Here is a 24,490-nt window from a genome sequence, read left to right on the forward strand (position 1 = left end):
AACTCGGCTTCAGCAGCTAGGGACTTTCCCTTGCTCGAGAACTGCCTAGTCCAGGAACTCATGGAGTTTTCAAAGAACCAAGAGTCTTTAATGACGTTATTATGTCCACCTTTACATCAAACTCTGCAACTTCAAGGTATAAATATACCCACACTTGCCATAGCAAACACACTGTGGTTTGGAGCAGTTCGACTATCTACTTGCCCGACGCATCCTGCTACAGCAAGTGCCAAAGGAAGCCGACCCTCCAGCAGACGCACTGAGAGAGATGCTGTCTTTTCTCCTGCCGAGAAATCCAGCTCCAGTGTTTTCAAGCTACCTTTGCGGGTTGGGAAATCGAGTCCCGAGCCTGACCTTCTCCATTCCAAACTAAGGTACGGAGCTGATTAGACCCTAAGAGAAATCTTGGACAGATTCTTGGCGAAAGAATACTACATTTATGCTACACCTCACTTAATTCTTCCCTTGTACTAAGCTTAGGTCAGGTACACCGGGGTAGGCGTATTTTAGAAGCACCAGTTGAGTACTTTTAGCCTCTGTTATTTATGTATGTATTTCTCTATGGTTTAGGAACCATACAATGCTCTTACCTTATTATTTTATTCTACTCTTTATACTGTATGCGTTTTATTTTACAACCAGTTTTACGATTGTAGCAGTTCATTTCTTATGCTTGAGAAAGAAGACTGTTCAATAAAACCTTTTTATTGAAAACGCCCGTCTATCTATTTCTCTGCAACTCAGGTGAAACTATGTGTAAAAAACAAGGACCCCCTGAGATAGTGGATATTACAAGTCCTAGGTCAGGGAAAAACAGCGTGCAAAGTAACAACCATGGCACTTGAAATGAGGATTCTTTCCGATCACATCAATAAATGTAAAGAAGAGGTAGGGGGTCTGTACTCAAAATGTATTATTGACCTTATTTAAAAATAAAACTCACAAAATATACATAATAGCTATCAATTTAAACAATATAAAATTATTCCTAAAATGCACAACACATCATCAAAAAGTAATAACAGATAATTTAAAAAAAAATATATAATGACGCAACAATTAATTGGAAATCACAATATTAAAAGAGGTGGCATAACAAATGGTTCTCTACGCGCGTTTCGGCGACCAGCGCCTTCTTCTGGAGTAGCCACGTATCACCTAAACATCACAAAAAAATGGGTAAAAGAAAAACAATATTCAAATTGACATACTATAATTATTAATACTTATTTCATAATCAGTGATTATGACTTTCTTGTGAATTCGAGAAAGTCTCTAGTGACCTCTGAGCTAGCTGGCACTCACAATTAAGTCTAGTATATTCGATAGAGACCTAGTAGACCTCAGTCTTACATCTAATCTATAGGATATATTATTCCAATGTGCAGAGCCTATTGGGAATATAGGAACTACACTACAGCGCCTACCACTTGAAATACTATAAGGAAGGGAATAGTACAAGAGACCCTGCCATGGCGATTGAAAATCTATGAAACCCCAAACCTCTTATTAATCCAAATAATGACAATGGTGCCTCTATTTGAAAGATACAAATGAACAAGACATTTCAAATACACTAAGAGAAATTACATAGACCGGATACAACAATAGCCAAAAAAGATATCCAGCAATCTATTCAGCACTCACGCATGATCAAATCACCAAGCATTCTTCTTCAGACTATACTGCTGCATGACACAGTTCGATTACAAATTACAGACAGTACCCTCCTGACCAAAGGTAAAGGTGACCACTGCCTCCTGCTAATGCTGGAGCTCTCAGCTGCCTTTGACACCACTGATCTTCCCATCCACATGCACACTCTGAAGTCTCAAACAGGAATTAATGGCAACCTTCTTCACTGGTTTTCCTCCTACCAGTTTGTTCACATGCAATCTCCAGCCTTAGAAGGTCTACACCACCTGCAGAATTCCCCAAAGGTTCATCTCGTCCCCAGTCATCTTCAATATACAGAGAGCCCATTGGGACTCTGCTTACCGATAACAGCCTCAAAATTTACCAGTATGCTAATGATACACTAGTGTCCTTGACAATGTCGTCCACTCCATATATCATATGCCTCAAACACTACCTGCACCCCACCCAGTCATGGATGTCAACTACGCAAAGGAAGACTTTTTACTAATCACCAAGAGCACCCAGAACTCAGCATCAACATGGACATCAATTGCACCTTAAAGGAACAGATCTTAAAGAAAGCCAAAACTTTCTGGCCACCAGCTCGTGCTATGAAAAAAGTAAAACATTCCTCTAAGAAAGTGACTTCACAACTGCCATTCAGGTAGTTGTACTTTCACACTGGGATAGTGACAACACCCTGCTCCACAGCCTCTCAGACACCACATTAAACCTCACTTCAAGGCATTATTTGCTGCAGTAACAGCAAGGGACTAAATCAATATAATCACATCACCCCCACTCTGATGGATTTCAATTGGCACCCCTTGCCAGCCTGCACCATTGTGAAAAACATATTCATCAACTATAAAACCATTACATGACTTACACCCAAGCCTATCTAGCTGACAAACTCATCACTTTCAGTAGCTCGTCAGATACACAGCCACGACGCCATCAGGCTTAAGACAAAGAAATGCAATAACAACAAAAAAAAGCAACTAGACTTCTCATTTCATTCACACAGCATCTGGAACAACATAATTTTTTCCATCAAGAATAAACACCACCCAGCTACAATACAAGAAATAGGTGAAGACACCCGTCTAAAAAGAACTCTACAACATGATGCAGTAACAGCACATATCACCTCTCGTAATCAAACTTCTTAAGGTATCAGTCATTAAATCTATTTTTGCCAGTTGACCCTGTACAGCGTCCAGTAACTTTTGGCTAGATTTACAGTATACATATACCACATACATACACACAAACATCCTGCGTAGGGAAGTGCCCTGTCCCCACTGTTATTCACCCTGTACGTTTAATCACTAGCTGCAGAATATTTCTTACATGTACTTGAGAACAAAATAGTTATGTTGGAATAGTGATGTGATGATGTTGACTCTCAGTAAATGTAGGAAAAGAATAATGTATGTATTATGGACACATCACTTATGTACACAGACCACAAATAAAGTTAAGGAGACGTGAGCTGCAGTTCTATAGACAGGCTAGTATTGGACAAGAATATATGGAAAACGTTAGTTAAATCTCAACCATGCAGGCTTTAACAATTTTAGGCCTTAATTTATCACTGGAGCTACCTTACACCTAATAGGAGGACATTTTATATATAGCAACACTTACTATGTGCTTCCGTTGAAGGCCAAGGAGGTAGGAAGAAGGCGCTGATAATGTGAAAGGACACCCAAAGAAAGAGTAACAGCAATTTCATCCTACTTTTAGATCCTAGCTCTACGATATCTGCAACTAGGTGGGTTGTGTGCCAAACCTAGCTGTGCTCTGCGAAGAAGCCTCTACACTGTTATGTTAGAAGGTAGTCCATTCAGTTGTCTGACATCTTTAGCAGTTAATAACAGATCTGGAGGATGCCATCAAAGCTACTTTAGCCTTGGTGGAGCTTGCTCAGGAAACATGTTTGGTTCCAAGTAGCGAACCTATGGGCAATGCAAGACTTTACTAGAATCATGGTCTCCAACAGCCATAGAATGCTGGTCAGAAGGCTCTGCATTTTATCACAGCAGAAGGGCAAACATACCAGAGAAATTCATGCCTCGTGAGGCTAATGCTCAAAACCTTTATGCATCACTTTTGGAAAACTCAGGTAGAAATCCAGAGTTTGCAAGGCACCTGATCTGAGAAAACAGGTGTATGAGGTGTATGATAAAGATTAAATACCTTTTGATATCACCCATAGCCTTGTAAAAGAACTTCCCAGGCCTGTTCCTAAACAATCTAGTACCCAGTAGACATGCTTTGCGGTGCGCTCATGAATGAACCAGTTGACGAGAAATAGACCTAAAACCATCCACCCAGTAAGTGTGCTGTTGGGTCTTTTTTTGACAGGGTCTAAAACATTTACCAGTTATGCGCCCTGGTTGAGGGCTTCTGTCAGCTGCTAGGAAATCTTGCTTACCTGTAGAGGACCCATAGACAAAGGATTTCTCTTAAAGGACCATAAACTCAATTTGACTAATGGCGGAAAGGGTGTAGGCAGCACTTAATTTTTAATAGAATGCCTGCCCGTGCCCAAAGGTTTGCTTGGAATCCCACGGCCATTGCATTTAAATGTTGGCTTGCCTCTCTAATACACAACCAGATACTCCCTGCCCCCTTCTCTCACTATTACAGGTTCCTGCTTTCTCCCTGTATGGTGGTTTTTCCGTCATATTCTTGCTCCGACTTTCTGCTTTGTTTGTTTATCCCAACTAATACGCACTGTGAATGCCTGATGCTGGAAAATGAGTAAGAGGAACATAGTTATACCTCTTTTGTAGAGACCCAAGTGGTTGTGTGGACATTTGTTCATTCAGGTCTTTAATAGCAGAAGAGGAACAACTCATTGTGTTCATTATTCAAACAGCTAAACAACTGTAATAGCCCTGGAAATTCACTTTAGCACACGAGTTTTGATGCCCTGCATTTCTGTAGAGTTTTGTTCATTTCTCACTTCGTTTAGAAGTATTAAAAAGTAAAACATGCAGTTAAGGAAGAGTACTTTAGTCAACTAGCCAGAGACACATTTCAAATAACTGATTCCCAATGTTTTGTTTAACAAGAAAGGATAGTGAAAGGAAAGTATTCAAACTGCAGTGCCGATGATTTAATGAACCTAAATCGGACCTGGAGGGAAAAAGAAAATCCTTAAAAAAAAATATATATATATATATATATATAATTATGCTCTCTGGAACTAGCCTCAAAAAGCACCTACATAATTTAGTCAATCAACAACACCACTTAGGTCTGATAATACATGTATTCAATTAATGCTGCCAATACAATGCAATTTTTTCTCCCAAGCTCAAACTATTTGTTGTGATATTGATACAGTCCACTGAACTGTGAAAGAGACAGGATGGTTTGGGTGTCCCAACAAAGCATGCTTCATTCCCAGAAATGCCTTATATGTTGGAAGAATTTAAGCTATAGAAGTTATTTGCTTAGCTAAACTTAACCACCTTCTCTTCTTCTACTGTTCTTTTTAGATTTTACAGCTGCACCTTTCCTCTTTATCCTCTACAACTACACAAAAATAGTGGTATCTGAGCCTGAAAGAGCAAAAACGCGCCAAGATAATTAAATAAATTATAATATATGAGACAAAATATAAAGTTAATTATTCCTACTTGAATAAGAGTTATGGTTTCTGACAGACTGTATGCCGATAACTGAAGTGATACAGGTAATGACCATTACAAGGATGTAAGTAATCCACCTGTCTTCTGGCGGAATTTTCTCCTAGAATTAGGCCTGGATGGCAAATTTCATTCCGCTCGTGGAATTTATGTAACTCCGCGTTCCGCGGAGACGCGAAATTGCCCAAAATTCTGCATTCCGCTAAATTTTTTGCATGTTCGCATTCTCAAAATGCGTGTTCGCGAGATATATACCCCCGAGCACGCAACAGCGATCGCGAACAGTAAAAAAGCATCACGAACAAGCAATTCCGCGTGTCCGCGGAATTTTCTGCGTGTTTTGCGGATATTTTTTACCGTTTCGCGGAGATTTGCATAACGCGATTACGCACATTCCGCTCACCCCTACCTAGAATCCTGTTTGAAATACCAGATAGGAAGTACTTGTATTTAACATCTTTGTGTGACTGGTGCGACCCTGAGCATACAAGTCATTTGGTGGCAAATTGCTCTACTCTCGGGGTATGCAAGCTATTCCACTAGACAGTGCTTCAGCTGGTTCATACACAGAAGATATTAATATCGCAATCAGACCACGGAGATGGTTGTGCAAATGTAAAACTCTTTTTTCAACCGAAATAATTCCACTTGGCCTATATGAAGCCTTAGTGAGAACATCTTAAGCCTTATTGAACCTCGGTAAAACTCCATATTTAAAGATTGCCATACCAGAGAGTGTTTTACCTATTTTATGAAAAAGTTCCGGGAGCTGCACTTCCACCTTTTCTCTCTGAAACATGTGGTATTCCGCCTGCTCACAAATTGGGGGGATCAAATTGAACTGTCGAGCAACAGAATAAGCCTCCTGGAAAAAAACAGAAAATGAAAAAAATCATATTGAGCTTTTGTTAGGACATACTCAAAACATTGTAGCGAATCTGAAAGCAGACAGTGGAATCAGAAACGTAGTTACATGAAATACAAATATGCTTTGAAAAACAGCCTGCCATTCTCAGTGAAAGAAAACAAACAAAAAAATGTATATAGAGACGAAATAGTCTTACTGCAGTAATTTTCTTCAATCACTTTGAAGTCCTTAAAGGTATATGTTAGAGGGGAAAATCGCATTAACAGACATTACAAGAAAACAGATTTTCAAAAAGTTCTAAAATCCAGGCTAAGATTTTGTCGAGTTTGACAGATTTGCATAGCACAGCAAATGCCATTGGAGAGGCCTCACATCATCTCTGCCCATAAAATTCACCACGTTTCACTCCATTCTCCTCGAGGGTTGAGAAAGGAATGTGTGCGATCACACTTTTTCTAAGAAGTGCCTACAAAATTCGATATCTTGGAAGTAGACAGCACTTTCCTACGCATAATGTATTTACTTGCTTACATATTCACAAAACGTTCAGCAATTTTATACCTGTAAGGAAATCATAATGATTGCCATCAATTTTTATAACCCCTTTACCCCCACATCCATACAATAACACAATTAATGTAAGAAGAAACTTCTACTGTTGCAGGAAACAATCATTACCATTGCGAAAAAATTAATTAGACGGTATTTTCTGTGCTGATTCGTCGTCCTGTAGCTCTATGATTTCAAGATTAAATTAGTACTCACCAACTCATAAACAAGCAACAAATAAACACCTAAGAAAGCTTACTGAATTGACTCTGACGTATTAGTTCAAAATACATTAAAGAACTCTTTATCAACAAATAATTCTTTGAATGTTTAGTTTCATAAAATACTTAATAGTGCTCCCATTGCTCAGTTGCTAATCAGTAGCAAATTTCATTTTTATACAATTTTGTTAAATGAGCAGGTCATAATCAGTCAACATTATGTCCCTAAACTACATGAACAGTCAAGTTGGGAGATGCTCTACATGTAGGCACCTGCACACCTGGCTTGCCAGTGGCCTCCAGTTCCTGCTTGTTCCAGCCTGATCCAGTTGCCTTCTTTTGACCAAGTGACACCGCCAGTACCTGGGTTTTTCCACACTAGTTTTCCCTCTCACTGTTTTTCCACCCAACAAAAGCCCTGAGGTCCCCAGGACATACTTAATACAGTCCACAGAGTGACTGCATCAGTAGGCACCTGGACACCTTGCTCGTCACTTGCCAGTGGCCTCCAGTTTCAGCCTGTTCCAGCCTGATCCAGTCGATGCCTTTTGACTAAGTGACACTGCTGCTGTAGAGGTTTACCGGTCTGGATTTTTCCTGCTCACTGTTGTTTCCTGCAACAAAATCCCAATCCACTACAGGACCTACTTACTGCAGGCTGCAGCGCGAACAAGCAGTGGATGTGCCACTGACGCCAAAGGCAAGTCTGACTACGCCTGCCTGTGTCTGGACCGTGCCCAGCACCAGGAACCCCTTACCCACGACCATCCAAAGCAAAACACCACATCACTGCCACCAACGGAGACAACAAACGGCAGCCATCCAGTCCGCCGACAAAATCATACACTAGGACCTAACCCACTAACCAGGTGGAAGACTCACGATCATCTACAAAAACATAACTGATGGCTCCACCACCAGGGACTCCAACCTCATGGAACTCCTCCACTTCAAAATATGAACGGATTATAAAGTAACCCTCAAGGGAACCCACACCTACCGACCCTGGGCCCCCACAGCAGAATTCTGCAACCACATTGTAGACTTCATCGCTCCCCTCTCCATCAGATCAACCAACCACATCTTTCTCGGGGACCTCAATTTCCACCTGGAAGACATCACAGACCCAAACTCAATAACCCTCCTCAACAGCCTCAGCAACATCGGACGCACCAACTAGTCCAAAGACCAATCCACACAGCAGGCCACACCCTCAACCCGATGTTCTCCTCCAACAGGATCACCACCATACATATGACCCCGCTCACATGGTCCGACCACTCCATCATACGTTTCAAGATACCCGCCCACCAAGCCACTCTACGGGAAAGACCCAAAGAACCATCAAGACACAAGGGCAAAATATCAGACTAATACTGGACCAAGACCCTACAGGAACACCTATCCAACCACACCAGGCACCTCAATGTCGACACCAAGCTCTTCAATAAATAGCTCGCCAACTGCACCACTCCTACCAGAAACAAGACCTACAAAAACAGCAAATGCCCAGCTGGTACACGAACGACCTCCAAGGAAGTAACTACCACCCTGATGAATACCTTCCACTCAGGAACCCCCTCGCTGCTTAGATGACCAACTGCCCCCAGCTCAACACAGACAAAACCAGAGTCCAATCTTCAGCAAAAAACCACTCCCCCCTGAGACGCCTTGAAGTAACGACAAGGAAATCCAATTAGGTTTTATGGAAGATTATATTTTATTGGAAACCTCGAACATCGCCTAGGCATGAAGAAGTATCACCAGCTCCAGTACATCTGACCTTAACCTTCTACTCATGTAATTATATATTAAGAACACCCTGTAGTTCTGGTTCACAATTCTACATGACCAGACTGATTCTACGTTCTACACATACCAAACTATACTCATTACTACACGCCTCTTGGTGGTCCTCTACCCAACCCTGCGGACCACGCCAAGATCCTTGGGATCATTCTGGAAACCAACCTCTCCATAAGTAGACATTTCAATGGCTCCTCCTCATCCTGCTGCCACGTCCTACGAATGCAACTCAAAGTTTCTAGTGTATCCCACTAAACACTATACGAATGCTTGCACCGGTTCTTATCACAAGCAGACTTGAGTACGTTAACACCTGCTACATCCGAATCCCAGCCCATGTCCTACACCGCCAAACCACTCAGAAAGCCACCTCCACACTCATCCTGAACATCCTGCGAAATAACCACATCTCTCTACACCTCAACAAACACCACTGGCTCCCAATCCAGGAAAGATGTAAGTTCAAGCTACTCACCCATGCCTACAAAGCTCTCTGCAACACAGGTCCAGCTTACCTCAACCAACGCCTCTACTTCTATTAATCCACCAGACACCTTTGATCTGCATTCCAGTCAAGAGCACCGCTCCCTTGCATCAAGAAGACAAGAAGCGGGAGACGCTCCTTCTCATACCTAGCAGACCAGGAACGACCTCTTGAAACACCTCAGAACCTCCCCCTCCCTCATGCACTTACAAATGTAACCTCAAGACATGGCTCTTCCAGACGAAGCAGGTATAATCTCCTCCTCCCCACACAGGCCTGCCCTTCTCCACATCTGGATACCCTCACGGTGATTAGCCTCACTCTACAAATTCACATACCTTACCATGCAGGTCTGCTGTCTCTTCTGCACTTTTCAGAACTCCCTTTTGCATCAATAGATCTCTAAAGCTTCAAGGAGGCACACATGGGATAGGGTACATATCTTGGTGTTCTGAGAATCAGGAAACAGTGCAGTGTTGCGGTTTCATTTAAAATGCTCATCTCCACCCTATCCTGCAGGCAACCTGGCATCCATGTCCTCTCCCTATTACAGCCCCCTTACACAATAGGCTCATTCACAACGTATGCAAGGAAATTATGTGATCCACCTGAAGTACTGTACTCACCCACTGAAACATTGCATAGCACTCACAAACTAACTCTCCTACTGTAGTACAAGACTGTGAAAATCTAGTGCCCAAAGTCTTACGGTCGGCTCCCTCAGTCGTCGTACACATCCAAAACCATACAAATGTGAACTCTTGCATATGTCAGACACAAAGCATGAGTGCTGTGGAAAAGAAATTATTTAGGCAACCTTGATTGAGATCATCTATTATGGTAGCCAAGTCCACCATATTTTAGGTAAGCTCTAGGAGTGCCCCTTAGCATCCAGGGGGACAGACTCAAAAACAGTCACCTCTACTCTTTGAGAAGTCAAAGCATCTAGAGCAATGAATGGGAGTGTCCCTATCAGCCACTGACCATACATCTGTCATCTCCCTCTTCAGTTTGTGGTCAACACAGGTTAATTGATCGGTCATGGAGAGGCAGCTGACAGAGGGAACTGTAAAGAGGGAGAGGAGGTGCCTACTATTGTGGGATTTTCCTTGGGTCCAAAATCTCTTTATCAGACTACGTTCAATTTATAAGCCTCGGGAGTTCCAGTTTCGCTCACCAGACATGTAGACCCTCATGCACTCGATGTGCACTAGTACACACATGCATACACCGCACACAGATGCAATTTTCCTTTCCCGCTTCCACCATGCCTCTATGTAACCACCAACTCAACACCTTGCCTCTTCTGCTTGTACCGTCTTGTCCAGCCAACAGAAAGCCTAAGAACTGTCGTACAGCTGTGTAGAGTGATCACATGCTTGTGTACTTATGTGCATGCACGCATGTAATCATGCGACTGATTATGAGTGTACATCATGAGCGTGATCACGCATGCTGCTTGCTTTCAAGTTGCATTATGTTGTTATGAGCCTCATGACCGCATTATTTCTCCATGGTTTTCACAACTGTATCTCTAGATACGTTGCACTTTTATGGAGGACGGACCTGCGGCAAGGGGGCTCCTGCATTTTTTAGCAATAAACTGATAAACATTACTTCGTGTTGATCTCCTCATTCCGACAAAACAAGTTGTCATATAGTATGCTACAAATATCACCCACATCTAACACAACCAGTCAAATAGTACACTATAGACAGACCTCACCACATGCAACCAACACACCACTAATACACCACATTCGGCTTCTACTGGATACCAAACAGCACACACCACACACACTGATGCCCAAATCATAGCTATTTGCCTGGCTGAAATAATGGTCTACGGATAACAATCAGCATAGTTTGACAATGGGCAACCGATCACACAGGTTAAGAAAAAAAATTCAAAGTCCGTCAACACAGCCATGCATACAAATAAACTACACAATCGCAGGATCAAGGTCATTTTGCCTACACATTACCCAACACGGAGCATTACTAAACTATACATTTGACAAATCTCTACTTATCATATCCAACCAAATAATCTTACATAACCGAACTACTAAATCCCAGAAACCTTTGAAATGGATGCACAGATTAAAAAAAGTGGATCAGTGCAAATCCGCTTTATTATTCAAGTGATCAGTTATTTTCCAATGGTCATCAGAGTTCAAACGATTATGAAGCTAGAAATTAGGTAGTGTGTCCTAGGTTTCTATCATACAACCCCTCAAAGGAGGGTTCTAGATTGCGGAAATGTAGGAGACTCCGTAGCGCCTTATGAATCCAATTACATGCATCTACCTGTTCCTCCAAAATTGCAATGGCATGGCATTTTCAACGTCAATAATTAGTTCTTGAATAATCCTTTTTTTCCTTAAAATTTTTCTTTGGCAGCTCTTATTACATTTTCGGATGCAGCCTTCAGTGCGGAGTCTCGTGTAGTTTTATCAGTAAAACTGAATGTTTGTGTGAATTTTGTGGCCATTTCAATTGAAATTGTGCTGCTTGTAAAAGACTATGTGCTAACACACCATGCTTCTGTAATATTTTTGCAATGTGCTCCAAAATGCACAATGGGCTACATCCCACCACACCCTTACCATTCAATCTCCTGCTGAATGGGCATGGCACATTTGCAGCACTTGCATTTGTGTGACTTGGATTTTTCACAATCCCAATGTCTTCATTGTTGTAACACTGATAAATGCAACCCCACTCTGAAAAGCGTTACAAAACTACTGGGTGCAGTGGAAATAGAAAAAAACGTGCAGACTGCCCATTTTCTATGTCATGTTAGCCGGATAAAATATGCTGTAAGATTCCATTTTAAAAGTATTAATTTCAATTCCTATGTTTTATGCATTTTGTTAGGTGAATCGACAGCCAACCGGTGGCTCTATTTCAATTAATTCATCACATCTTTGTCAGTTTCACTTTTCATCAGCTTCACTTAGTCCAGATGGTCATTCGGCAGTCTGACCGCACAATCTAGTTTGGTTCATTTCGATTTTCTCCAACTTGATACTTAACAAGCTTCCTGCCAGGTCATGGAGATTGTTACGCAAGCGTCCGAAGACTGACCCTAATCTGGACATGGCAAAACGTGCCTCCAAAGCACACAAAACCCTTGCATTGGCCAAGGAGCAAATCTGAGAGGAATCTAAAACATGAGCTCTGAGGAGAAAAGAATGATTACACATCAAAAATCAGAATAATTGGCCTTCTTTGTGTTATATTAAAAAATATATGCATTTAGGAACAATGAAAAGAATTTGAAAACATAAAAGATCTTCCGCTAAGCGCTTAAAAAATGAGAAAGAATAAGTTAATGGCCAATTTCACTGTTCAAAGATTGCCAGCGGAGCTAAATGTAGCTTGATTTTATAACTGTAGAGCCTCACAAGAGCCTGTAGAGCCTCACAAAGGAAGGTACTGATTGAGGCTGGGATGTAAAGTAGCATGAATGGCGAACTGCGTGTGCCCCCTGGCACAATAGGCTGCCCTATTTAAAAACGCTTTTGGACGTAGATTACTCAAACAGACAGGCGTGAGCGGGGCAAAACGCTTGAAGAGCTACTGCTGCAGCCCTTAATTACAGCCAGAGTTAGCAGACAGCAGGCAGTGCCTTATGCAACTGTACTGTGTTCAATTAATAAAGGAGCCGGGTAAGAACATTTCCGGCTGTTGACCAAGGTACTAGAGTTGGGATTCAGCTATGCAGATGTTTCCGCCTGTTTGAAATATATTGATAAATTATTTTATCAGAATGAACCAACACAGATGGTTGGGGTCCACCTCTTTGCCTACCTTGTTCTCACTTGCAGTTGGCAACATATTTTCCATTAGGGCATGCAACGTTACAACATTAAAACATCTCAAAACGTCAATTTTGCGTGGGTGTAGGTAGCCCATATGCCACTCGGTTTTGTGGGTAATCTGTCTGGTGGGGTGACTAGCTCTTGTTGTCAATTTTCTTGGAGAGCTTTACTGATTGGGACACTCTTTTGGTGGTTCCCTTTTATTGACTTCTTGGCGCTACAGGTTTTTTCCAGCCGACAGGCTGGCTCCTTCTGCTTCTTCCTGACTGCAGTTGGCCCTATTTCTTTTGGCCCAGTTTATTTGCTCCTACAGTGCTCTGAGATAGGATCTGCTATGCAGCAATCCTTGTAGGCTCACGGGTTGGCTGATCTGAGAGTGTTCTGCAAGCATCATTTCACCAGTAGATGAGTTACAAACGCAGAGGAAGGGGAAAAGGAAAAAAGAGAATACGATGGTCTTGCGAGTTCCTATGCCATCCACCAATGCCATTTCGTAGCTCGTGCAGAGGAGATTGATCCACGGCCTCCGTAGGAACTGATTTGATTGGTTGATTAATTTGCTAATAAAGAGAGATGTACAGTACCAAATGTCTTCCTAATGCTAACACACAGCGAATAGTTAAGACAGCACAGAGTAGCAGAGAAGATAACCCATGCCTTAGATCTTTAAACAGAATGGTTGTGATTGCTTTCTTAAAAAGCAAGATGATATTTAAATCCAATAGGGCCGGAGTCGGCCACTGTCTGACGAAACAACTACCTCCACAATGTGGTCATTGGCTGATGCTGGGGAGGGTTTAAAAGGAACCTCCAGTGCTTGCACCGGAGGCTTCCTTATTCCAGTTCCAAGGGTTGGGCTGAAGCGGAATCTATTCCCCTTCAGCCTTCACCCATTCACTCGCCCATTTGTTAAAAATCAGCCCATTGCGAGGTATGCTAACATCATAAACCTCTACTAGAGCGACAAGGAAGAAGCAACTGAGATCTCTCTTGCCTATTCAGTGGGGATTGTAGGCCCTAGACGGCCTCCCTGCGTTTGAGGGAGCCATCGTAGGAAAGGGGAGAGTCTTTCCTTTCCACCGAAGTCTTTCTCAAATTTCATTCTCGTCGATCATGGACAGGCTGCGATCCACGTCCAGAAAGCCACTGAACCACGGGGATTTCATAGTTTTTCGAATAGTCAACCCCAAAGGTTCACAGGCCGGCCCGCAGGAGGCATGCATTTATTTTAAAATGTTTGTTTTCAACTGGGGGTACAACCCCGTCCCACCAGAGTAAAAATTATTAGATGCAAATTTTTAAGGGGGAGGGGGGTTGGAGTTCTTCTGACATACAGTGTGACACCCCTGGGGACCATATAATTTTTGGGAATGTGTGTTTTGCCCTGTTGGGCTCAATCAAAATGCACGTCTGCATTTCTGACATAAGCAGATCCCACAGGGTGACATAATCTTTTTGGAATGTGCGTCTTCCCTTGGTGGCACGATCACACCCCTCAGGGGAAAAATAATTGCAAAAATATTCAGGAGGTCGGCTTTTCTTGCACACAGGCTGACCTGTTACTGAATGGTTGTTTTCCCTTGGGGGGCAATCATGTCATCAAGAGAGCACTATTAGCCCCCCCAAAGGGCACACAAAATGGACTAAAGGTAGTATGTAGGCTCGTGTAATGAGCCTATTTAGCCCGTGTTATGGGCATGATTTTACGGTTGATTCCCATGACATTACCACGAACTCTGCCTGCAGGGAGTACAAATGAATGTAGTCTTCCTTACTGTGCAAAACATCTAAACATTGTGTCATTCCAAGCTCAAAACTGCCCCGGTGTTGAGACAGCCCTCTTCAACCATTGATCAGATGTGTCAGTCACATTATTCTTCCAACCACTACAGCATGGGGCAATGTGCCAGGCCACTGGCTAACTTCATTCTGAGTCCAGGCATTATGAATTTTCACAAGGAGTAGCTATGCGCACAAAATAGGACTCGTTGATTCCCAGGGCTACTATATGAATGAGTGCTTCTTGAGGTCAAAGCCACATTTTGGTGTCAGGGTTTTATCTTTATATTGACAATGGCCAGGCAGCTCTGCAAACAAAGTCTTTCATAAACATGCCAAAACAAGCATTGACAAAACCTAAAGAACGGCAGCAAACAACAGACATTTTGGCATTGCAATTTGTTGCTTAGGTATCTGATTTGCTCATGGAAATGCTTTCATTGTGGTACCCTGGCCTGGTGCCATAATAAATGAACAGTGTCAGGAGTGGACCGCCCTTTCTACCCTGAAGTATGATGTGGTATTGGGTATGTAGCTATTTGAAGAAATAATTTGTTCTTTTTTTTTCTTTTAGCATCTTTGGAGAAATTCTTTGAAGAGACGGTCAACCCAGAATGTCTCGCAATACAGATCTGGTGAAATAGTTATTCCTGCAGACGTTGAGACTGTAACGCATGCTAAAGGTTTGGACCGAAGCCCAAATTGCAGCACGGCAAATGTCTAAAATGAGAACTGTTAGACCTGGCATCTTTTGACGTGTTTGCCCTGTCTTTTTGCTTCTGACCTCCTGTTTTTTTAGGTACACTGGGGCTTGTTTATGATGGTTTAGGGTTTCTGCGCACTTTAATACAGCTGATCAGTTCTAAAGTGCATGTGCTCCTACTGTAAATCATGTTTAAGGATTGGTGTTTCATGATTGGCTTATATGATTTACTACTAAATCTCAAGTACAGTGCACTGTGTGTGGCCAGGAAATGTAAACCAAATGCTGCTAGTGGGACTGCAGCACTGATTGTGCCACCCACACAAGCAGCCTTTCACAGGGTTCTCAGACCTGCCACTGCAGTGTCTGGTGCAGTTTCTACTGCCATGGCGCCCTGGCAAGGCCTTAACCTTCCCTTTTCTTACATGTAAGATACCCATCAGGTAGGCCCAAGGTACCCCCATGGATGGGCAGGATGCAGGGCATGTGAAAGGTATGACATGTACTGGTGTGTGTGACATGTCCTTATAGTACAATACTGGCAATTTAGTTTTTGCTATTGGAAGGCTATCTGTCCCACAGGCTAACATGGGAGTTGCTTTGTAACATCTTAAAAGCATAACGTTCCATTGGGACAAGATAGAGAAATGGAATTTAGGCTTCCTGAAATTAGAATTAAAAAATACATCTTTTAGTGTAGATGATTTTTAGGTTGTGTGTTTGAAAAAATGCCACTTTTATAAAGTGGGCATTTTCCTGCATAACCATCCTGTGTTGCAGGGATGTGCATTCACACTAGACAGACACAAGGGGGTTGAAGTGTGCATTGCCTTTCCTGGGTGACTCATAGCTAGGCTGAATAGACCTGGCTGCATTTAGAGTAGTGGGAGGAGTTGTCACTTTCACCTGCATGGACTGTGGCTGCCTTCCACAAGGCTATCTCCCCATCTTGGAGTGAATCTGCCATGCCAGGCAGAACTGAATTATGTATGCAGTGGAACTTTGTTTATGCCAACTTCAAATGGAAATGTGGTATACATATTTGGGCCCTGACCCCAGAACTTTAAAACTCTTTTGGATCAAAACACCTGTCAAGAAGAAGAGCTGGAGAAGCTGTGAGGAGAGTCTACCACTTTGCTGTGTTAGCCTGCAGTGGCTGCTTCTGTCGTGAGCAGTGAAAGGACTGGGCTAGACTTCCGGCATCTGTTTTCCCTGAGTAACTCCAAGACCTTGATGTGCAGCTTGCTCCCTGTTCAAGAAGTCTCAGGAACAACAAAGACTTCAAGTTCATCTGCTACCAGCACTGGGAACTGTGTGTTTTGTGCTGCAATAGAAGAAAAAGCAACCAGACGCTGTCAACGACACTACTGCCGGCTCAGTGACTTGAAGATATCGCAGAGGGCACGGACGCATCTCACACTGCAACCCTCGTCTCACTGGCGACGCCGTTTGATCCCACCACTGAGCCGCTGCTTGCACCATGAACTGTGGGCACTGCACTCCATACCGCCTCGCTTCACACCGCTGACTATGCAGTCACTGCCGCTGCTGCCTGGACTGTGAACATCACTCGTGGAGAACCCAGAGCTGTGTCCTGATTCGCACCACAGCTCTGCTCTCACCGAATACAACGCTGCAAGCTGTCATCGACACTGCAGCATCCCACTCCACAGTCTGTGCCCACCGACGCCAGCACCATTGTCTCCAGTTTGTCAGCAGACAACAGCACTTCAACGACGACGCTACCTGCAACGTGACCTGCCAGCACCATGATGAGCATCACCCCACTTCGCACAGCAGCCCTGGTCTCACCGACACCGTCACCAAGCCCCTCTCAGCACCACGACCTGAACGCACCGCACGTCCCACAGTTGCACTTCGCACTGCAGCCCAGATGCCGGCACTCCTGCCTTCAACAGCATAGATTTCGATCTGTAAAGCGTGTAACTTCAGGGCCCGACAACTCTTGCATCGACCTCCGGAACAGACGCCTGCCGTCGCCAGCTCTTCAGAGCTCACCACAAGGTCCCCAGCACTCTGCATTTCTAAAGGTACTGTTTTGTGGCTCCTCCCGACACCGTAGCTGGCCCGCGACACTGCGGTCGGCAAGAACTGTTGGATTTGTTTGTTCACGACGCAATAGTAGCCCCGGACAGAGTTATTGACTTCAAGGAACTGTTTTTAAAGTCTATTTTTGCTTTATGAATATTTTGAATAACTATTTGTTGGATTGTTATTGTTTTGGTCTTGTTTTACACAGATACATATTGGATATTTTTCAAAAACTGGTGTTGTGTCCTTTTGTAGTGTTTTCAATGTATTACTGTTGGTTAAGTGCAAATGCTTTACACACCGCCTCCGAGATAAGCCTGACTGCTCGTGCCAAGCTACTAAGGGGTGAGCAGGGATTATTTCAGAAGTGGTAATTCCCTTATCATGACTAGGAAGAAGGGTCCCAACTTGGATAGGGTAACAATCTTCCAACTATAGACCCCCATTTCTAACAAGAGTATTCCAGGAAACTGCCAAACTAGCAGCCTTCACCCAGGTTGAGTGAGCCTGCTGTTCTTGGAGCCAGCATAGGTTGGTCATGAACCTGAAACTTGTTGTCCTGTTAATGTAGAAACAAAGAACCCTTTGAGAATAAAGACGGTGCAGGTTCACCTCATCCTTGGTGGGGTGAGAAGGCAGAGACAACTTTGGCAAGGTGATAGATTTGCCAAAGTGAAATGGAGTAGCCGTTTTCTGATGGAGGGAAGCCTGAATCTGCAGGACCAGCTTGTCTGGAAAACATAAGGTGAAAGGAGGGCAGAGCGCTCACTCACATGCCAATTTGACGTAAAGCTGATCAGAAAAACAGTCTTTAAAGTAAACAGACACAAAGGGCAACTGTCCATGTGTTCAAATGGTGAACTCATCAGGAAAGTGAGCACCAAGTTATGGTCTCACTGACTCGTGACAAACGGTAAAGAGGAAAACCAAATGCACAACAAAAGGATACTTGGACAAGGGCAGCTGAAAGGACAAACAAAACAAAAAAGCTGAAAAGGATAAAAAAAAAGAACCCACCTAACCTTTTAGCAGTACCTAAAGCTTTGCCAGAGCGAGCGTAAAGTGCAACACATAAATAAATACCCCCTGAGATCGACTTTCACCTTATTCACTCTTGGACTTGGCCCCCTCTGTAGGATCATCCCTAAACATACTGCGTTCACCCATCCTGATTTCTGAACCTGTTTTTGTTGGCATTTAGGATTCTGTGCACTTTACCACTGCTAACCAGTGCTAAGGTACTTGTGCTCTCTCCTTTACACAAGATAGAATTGGCTTACACCCAATTGTAACATTTAATTTACCTGTACGTCCCTAGTAAATCGGTACTACAGGTACCCAGGGCCTGTAAATTAAATGCTACTAGTGGGCCTGTAGCACCTATTGTGCCACCCACTTAAGTAGCCCTTTATAAACATGTCACTGGCCTGCCATGGCACCCTGTGACTGCAGTTTTAAACTACCATTTCTACTTAGCAAAATAAACCTTTATGTACCTCTACGTCACCCCCTAGGGTAGGCCCTAAACAGCCCATAAGGCAAGGTGCATTGTCTTTAAAAAGTTGTACATGTACTTTTAAGTTGTACATGTCCTGTTAGTGAAAAACTCAAATTGCTTTTCACTATTACAATGCCTACCTTTACCGCAGGATAACATTGACTTACCTTTTACATTTAATAAGTGATAACTTTTGATTGGGAGCAGATAGGAAAGTCAAGTTTGTATCTGAGGAATTGTAATTTAAAACCCTCTTTAATGGTAACGTTGGATTTTAAGTCACAATTCTGAAAATGCCACTTTTAGAAAGTTGGTATTTTCTCGTCTGGTACCTGCAGCCTGTTTCCTTGGTCCCATGATAAGGAGTAGTTGGCCTTTGTGTACTCCTCCCAGACAGTATCACCATGGAGGGTCTGCGTGTGGGCACGATGGGCCACTCTGACTTAATAGGCGGGAACGGTCACCTATCAAACTTACACTTCAAAGGCAGTGGCCCAGCACTCACAAAGGACTTCACACTAGCCTACTGTGACCCCGGACAGACTTGGATCAGGAGAGGGAGACATGAAATTCCACACACCTCTGTAGAGGGAAACTACAGAAGCTTCGCCCACTTCAAAGTGGGCACCAGGAATAAAAATTGGGACTCTCAGACCCACTCTTCAGATCACTTCTGGGCCTGTGGAATACTCAGAAGAAGGATGTAAGAAATTGGGCTGTTGGTTGACAGAGGTGTGAGCCCTGTCAATCAGGGACCACAATCCGTGACAGAGTAAGGCACACGCAAACCATAAATTAACCTGTGCTTAACCCCCTGCTAGCTTTGCACAGAGCAGTTAGGCTTAACTTACAGGCAAAGTGTAAAGTATCTGTGCAACACGTTAAACAGTAAAACATTAAAAACACCAAACAACTTTAAACAAATAGAGCAGAATTTAATAAATAAAACAAGATCAAAGATCAAAATGATAAAAATCTAGTCAGTAGAACCGCAATTAAGAATTTTAAAAGAATAAACTGTAATATAGTGCCTAAAAGCATACAGTGCCGACCGCAGCGGTTTGTTCTGGAAGGTGGAAGAAACCTCTACACCGTGTCTTTGACGTGCATGTAATTCCCTGTCACCCTTGCCCTGGCTCCAAGCTGGCTGAAGTCACAATGCAGGGTCATTAGGCTCTTTGTGTGGAAAGACTATTCAGGTATAAGTGAAGCTGGGCACAGATCCTCCCTCCCATACTGCCAGTGAAGGCCCATGCAGTCACACCTAAGCTCCCATTGTGTGTGGCTGTCTAGGAGGAATACAGAAAGCGCTACTGCCAGCTGCACCCAGACATGTGACCAGAGACAGGTTACAGGCACCAAATGACTACGGCTGGAAAATGCCAACTGTAAAATCTTTGGAATTCCACTTTAAAATCTAACTTCACCATAAGTTAGGATTTTGAATTAAGATTCCAGAGACACCAAACATAAACCAATTATCTCTTTTCATTTGGAAATTACAATTATAGAAATGTAATGAGGCAACTTCAATGCTATCCTATGGGAGAGATAGGAATTGCAGTAGTAAAAACGAATCTAAGAGTTTTTCATTACCAGGACATGTAAAACTTAAATGTTCATGTCCAACTACTTAAATACATTGCACGCTGCTCTCTGGGCTGCCCAGGGCCTACCCTAGAAGTGACTTGCATGCATTAAAAGTGAATGTTTTGGCCCGGCAAAAGGTTTATTTTGCTAGGTCGAAATGGCAGTTTAAAATTGCACCCGCAGGCTCTGAAATGGCATGTTTAAACGGCTACATAAGTGGGAGCACAATCAGTGCAGCAGGCCCACCAGTAGCATTTCATTTACAGGCCCTGGGTACAGGTAGTACCACTTTACTATGGACGTACAAGTTAATTAAATATGCCAATTGGGGATAAAACAATAATACCATGTTTTAAGGAAGGAGTACTTGCAGTTCAGCACTGATTAGCAGTAGTAAAGAGTGCAGAGTCTTAGTGTCAGCAAAAACTAAATGGAAGGCAACATGTTTGGGGAGAAGACCACCCTAAGGCTGGCAGGTCTAAGAAAGAACAACCCAGCTGCTCTATGTGCTACCCTGCCTGTAAGAGGGACTTCTCTGCTGCCTTGCTATCTAAAGAAGAAGGACTGGCCCTGCACCCTAAACTCAGGACCACCAAAGTGACTACAAGGGCTAGTTTACAGGCCTCCTGTTCTGAGCTATAGGGACACACCAAGCTCCAAAACCCTTGAACCCTGCACCTGGACTGTGCCTGCTGTGAGTTCTAACTCCCCCAATGTGCCTCCCCGATCCTAGAACCTTGGAAGTGGGGATAAAGGTGTTCTGCAAGTCCAGCTGTGGTCAGAACAGATGCAGTGCAATGCAACTTGACGCAGCCCTCGCAGCTCCTCATCAGAACTGATGTAGTGTGATGCAAATCAACGTGGACTTGGCAGCTCCGCATCGGAACTAGGCTGCGTAAGGCACAATTCTCACCAGACCTCGGGTCCCTGTATGAATGAATGAATGAATGAACAGGCTTTTATATCGCGCAGCTATGCCCAATCTGACCCATGCTCTATCATGGGCAGTCTGAACTTGTGACTTTGTCCAAGTCCAGCAAGACCGAATAACCACTGTTGGCGCCTTGTAGTATCATTTTCACCTAAGCATTTTGGTAACAGATAATTTATTAAAATGTAATATTTTTCTAAATTGGTGTGGGATTTTTCTTGTATAGTGTTTTCACTTTAATACTGTTTAAGTGCTAGATAAATACTTCACACACTGCCTCTAAGTTTAGCTTGACTACTTTTGTGCCAAGCTACCAGAGGTTTTAGAGCAGGTTAATTAGTGATTTTATGTGGGTCACCCTTACAAGGACTGTGGTAATTGCTTGAAAAGAGATCCAATATCCCTCATCCAACAACACAATTTCTCACAGGTACCAAGAAACGATTTTGACAAATATACAGCTTTCGTCACGCCGACGAGCGGACAAGATACTCTCCATTATCACCGAAACCTAGACCAAAATAACTCAGATTGCCCTGCTCAATCTTCAGGCATAAAGGTGGAGGCTCTAAAGGTTTCGATCTAGAACCTGCCCCTCACAATGCACGAGGAGGTTCTCCCAGAGTGGAAGTAAAAGTGGACAACACAGATAGGCAGAGATATCCCAAATATCACACATGGTTTTTGCTCTCGAATGCGTGCAAAAGAGTAGTGGATCTGAATACTGTATGAAATATTTGAAGTACGTTCAGAAGCCTTACACTTCCCCATGGACAAAACCTTTTTAACACTTCCGCCTCCCTTTTCTTTCAAGTTCTACTGAAATAACTCTCTCATCTTCCATCAAGCTTTGTGTCACTACCCTCTCTTTAGGATTCCTAATAATACCCTTCCATACACTCATGAACTTTGTCTTTCAAGAGCTCCCACTACTGTCTCTCTGCAGATGTGGTAGCAGGATTTACCACTCTCCAATGCACCCAATGAAGTATGGCTCGAACTAGAAACACATTTCAAACCTACAATAGGACAGCTTGGCTGAATCTCCTTGCATGGAAGGATTAGTGTGTTCTGGGCACATTCCATGCTTTCCTTCATTTGCACTTTCCTCCAGTGAAAATGTGTCAATGTACCATCATATTTATTTCCTATTTGTTCAATGTTTTATCATAACTATATGCTGGCCCCTATGTGTCAATATTTGCATGGTTAAGGCTTTCTCTGCATACTTTTCTCCAAAATAAACAGACATAGCATAACCATGTCTCATGAACTCTGAATGCTGCACAGATATGCCTACTCAAATAAAATGGTCTTAGTCCGCCTTGCCTCTGGTAAGTGAGATCTACCAGAACCATAGATCAAAATCGAATTTCCCTTCTTCGCTCTTCAGTGTAACTTTTTTTTAGTTTGTATAGCACATATGTAGGAGAGTAGAGTCTGCTTCCTATGGTCACCCCCACTTTTTGCTGTGATTTTCTGGTTTTTCGAATTTAGTGTGGCTGTGGGCCTGCTAATCTGACCCACAGCCCAGCTGTTCTCTCTCTAAATTGATACCATGTACTTTAGGTACATACCTGATTGGGTATTGGGTCACCTTTGTGAGCCCCTGTATAGTGTACCATAGGTACCCAGGGTATAGGTGCATCCAAGGCCTACCAGGGGCTGCAGCATGTATTATGCCACCCCTGGCTGGCCATCCAAACTGACACCACAGGCTGATCACTCAGCCTGGGCAAGGTGGTGTAATCACCCCTTGCTTAGATATGGTATACCTATATCTACCCTTATATATAGACACATATGTACCTATAAGTTACTCTTATGGCAGACCTTAACAATCCTGGAGGCAGAGTGCTTGGTTTTATGTGATAGGGTGCCCTAGCATGAGCTGAGCCCCTCTGCAGCTTTCGGAACCATGTCCTTATAGCTGTTCTATGACATAGCCATACCATATACTCTTAAGTGCATTATAATACTCGCGGTTGAATGCTAACTTTGGTTTGGCTTTATCAAAACATATCGTATAAGGTGTCAAACGCTTTGGAATATTCCCCCCCCCGCCAATTCTGGCGGCGGGGGTAGCATTCCACCCTTCTAGAGAGAGAAGACATGTAGATACTGCTTTACCCGGTTATAGTTAAACAGAGCCTCAGCATCACAAAATGGATGCTGCTGCCACAGACACGAGTCTGACCTCCTGCTGATGGACGAAACTCCGGCAGGGGAGGCCTGGACAATAGTTTTTCTGCCTTAATAGGTGCTAGCACCTCCCCAGACAGGCTTTTAGTGTATTGGGGCAGGGAGGGCTGCAAAATGAGACACTGCCTGGGGCACACAAGGTGCTCCATGCATAGCCCGGTTCAAATCAGTTGCTGGGGCACTCCAGCCCCAGCGCGAAACTGGACAAAGAGAAAGGGGTGTAACCACCCCCTTCTCAGGGTCCACCCATAGGAGGGACCTAGCAGGTAATCCAGCACCTTAGTTTGGTATAAAGTTAGGAGCTGTGTCTAGAGACATCAGATTACCCTGGAAAGAAACTACGAAATGAAACTCTTGGACTTCGACATTCTATGCTGACTAGAAGACTGAAGAAGATCTCCCTTGTGGTCAATGAGTGACCTCCCTGTTCAAACAGGCACCACCAGTAACTTGCCGGTTTGCTTTGTGGACGCTCCCGACGGAACCCGACGACTCAGCTACTCAGGACCGGTCTTTCAGACTTCTTGGACTCCGACCCATATCCACAGCGAAGCGGAGACCCGTGGCGGACACAAGAGACGTGGGACCAGACTCCCTGGACATCCTGCAAATTGCTAACTGCATCGACTCCTGAGGTAACTCGCAGTTGTGCATTGGGGCACGAGAAGCCCCAGACCCGA

At 43.5% G+C, this 24,490-nt stretch overlaps 1 protein-coding gene and 1 long non-coding RNA gene across 5 annotated transcripts in view; one reads left to right on the forward strand and one right to left on the reverse strand.

Annotated features, from left to right (window-relative positions):
• The window catches only part of LOC144754613 (uncharacterized), a 230,327-nt gene that overhangs the window by 181,626 nt on the left and 24,211 nt on the right, over nucleotides 1-24,490 (forward strand). The window contains exon 2 of the long non-coding RNA XR_013594750.1: nucleotides 15,409-15,517. This is a non-coding gene — a long non-coding RNA (uncharacterized LOC144754613). The remainder of the gene's footprint in view (nucleotides 1-15,408; nucleotides 15,518-24,490) is intronic.
• Nucleotides 1-24,490, reverse strand: part of KCNAB2 (potassium voltage-gated channel subfamily A regulatory beta subunit 2) — a 1,353,173-nt gene that overhangs the window by 93,287 nt on the left and 1,235,396 nt on the right. For all 4 annotated transcript variants that reach the window (XR_013594749.1, XM_078642625.1, XM_078642626.1 and 1 more), the window contains one exon: nucleotides 6,045-6,165. Coding sequence is in view for 3 of the 4 variants with exons in the window: in XM_078642625.1 (XP_078498751.1) it covers nucleotides 6,045-6,165 (121 nt within the window). In the remaining variant the exon portion in view is untranslated. The remainder of the gene's footprint in view (nucleotides 1-6,044; nucleotides 6,166-24,490) is intronic.

This window comes from Lissotriton helveticus, chromosome 5_1 (assembly GCF_964261635.1).
Source record: "Lissotriton helveticus chromosome 5_1, aLisHel1.1, whole genome shotgun sequence".
In the NCBI taxonomy this organism is placed as follows: Eukaryota; Metazoa; Chordata; class Amphibia; order Caudata; family Salamandridae; genus Lissotriton; species Lissotriton helveticus.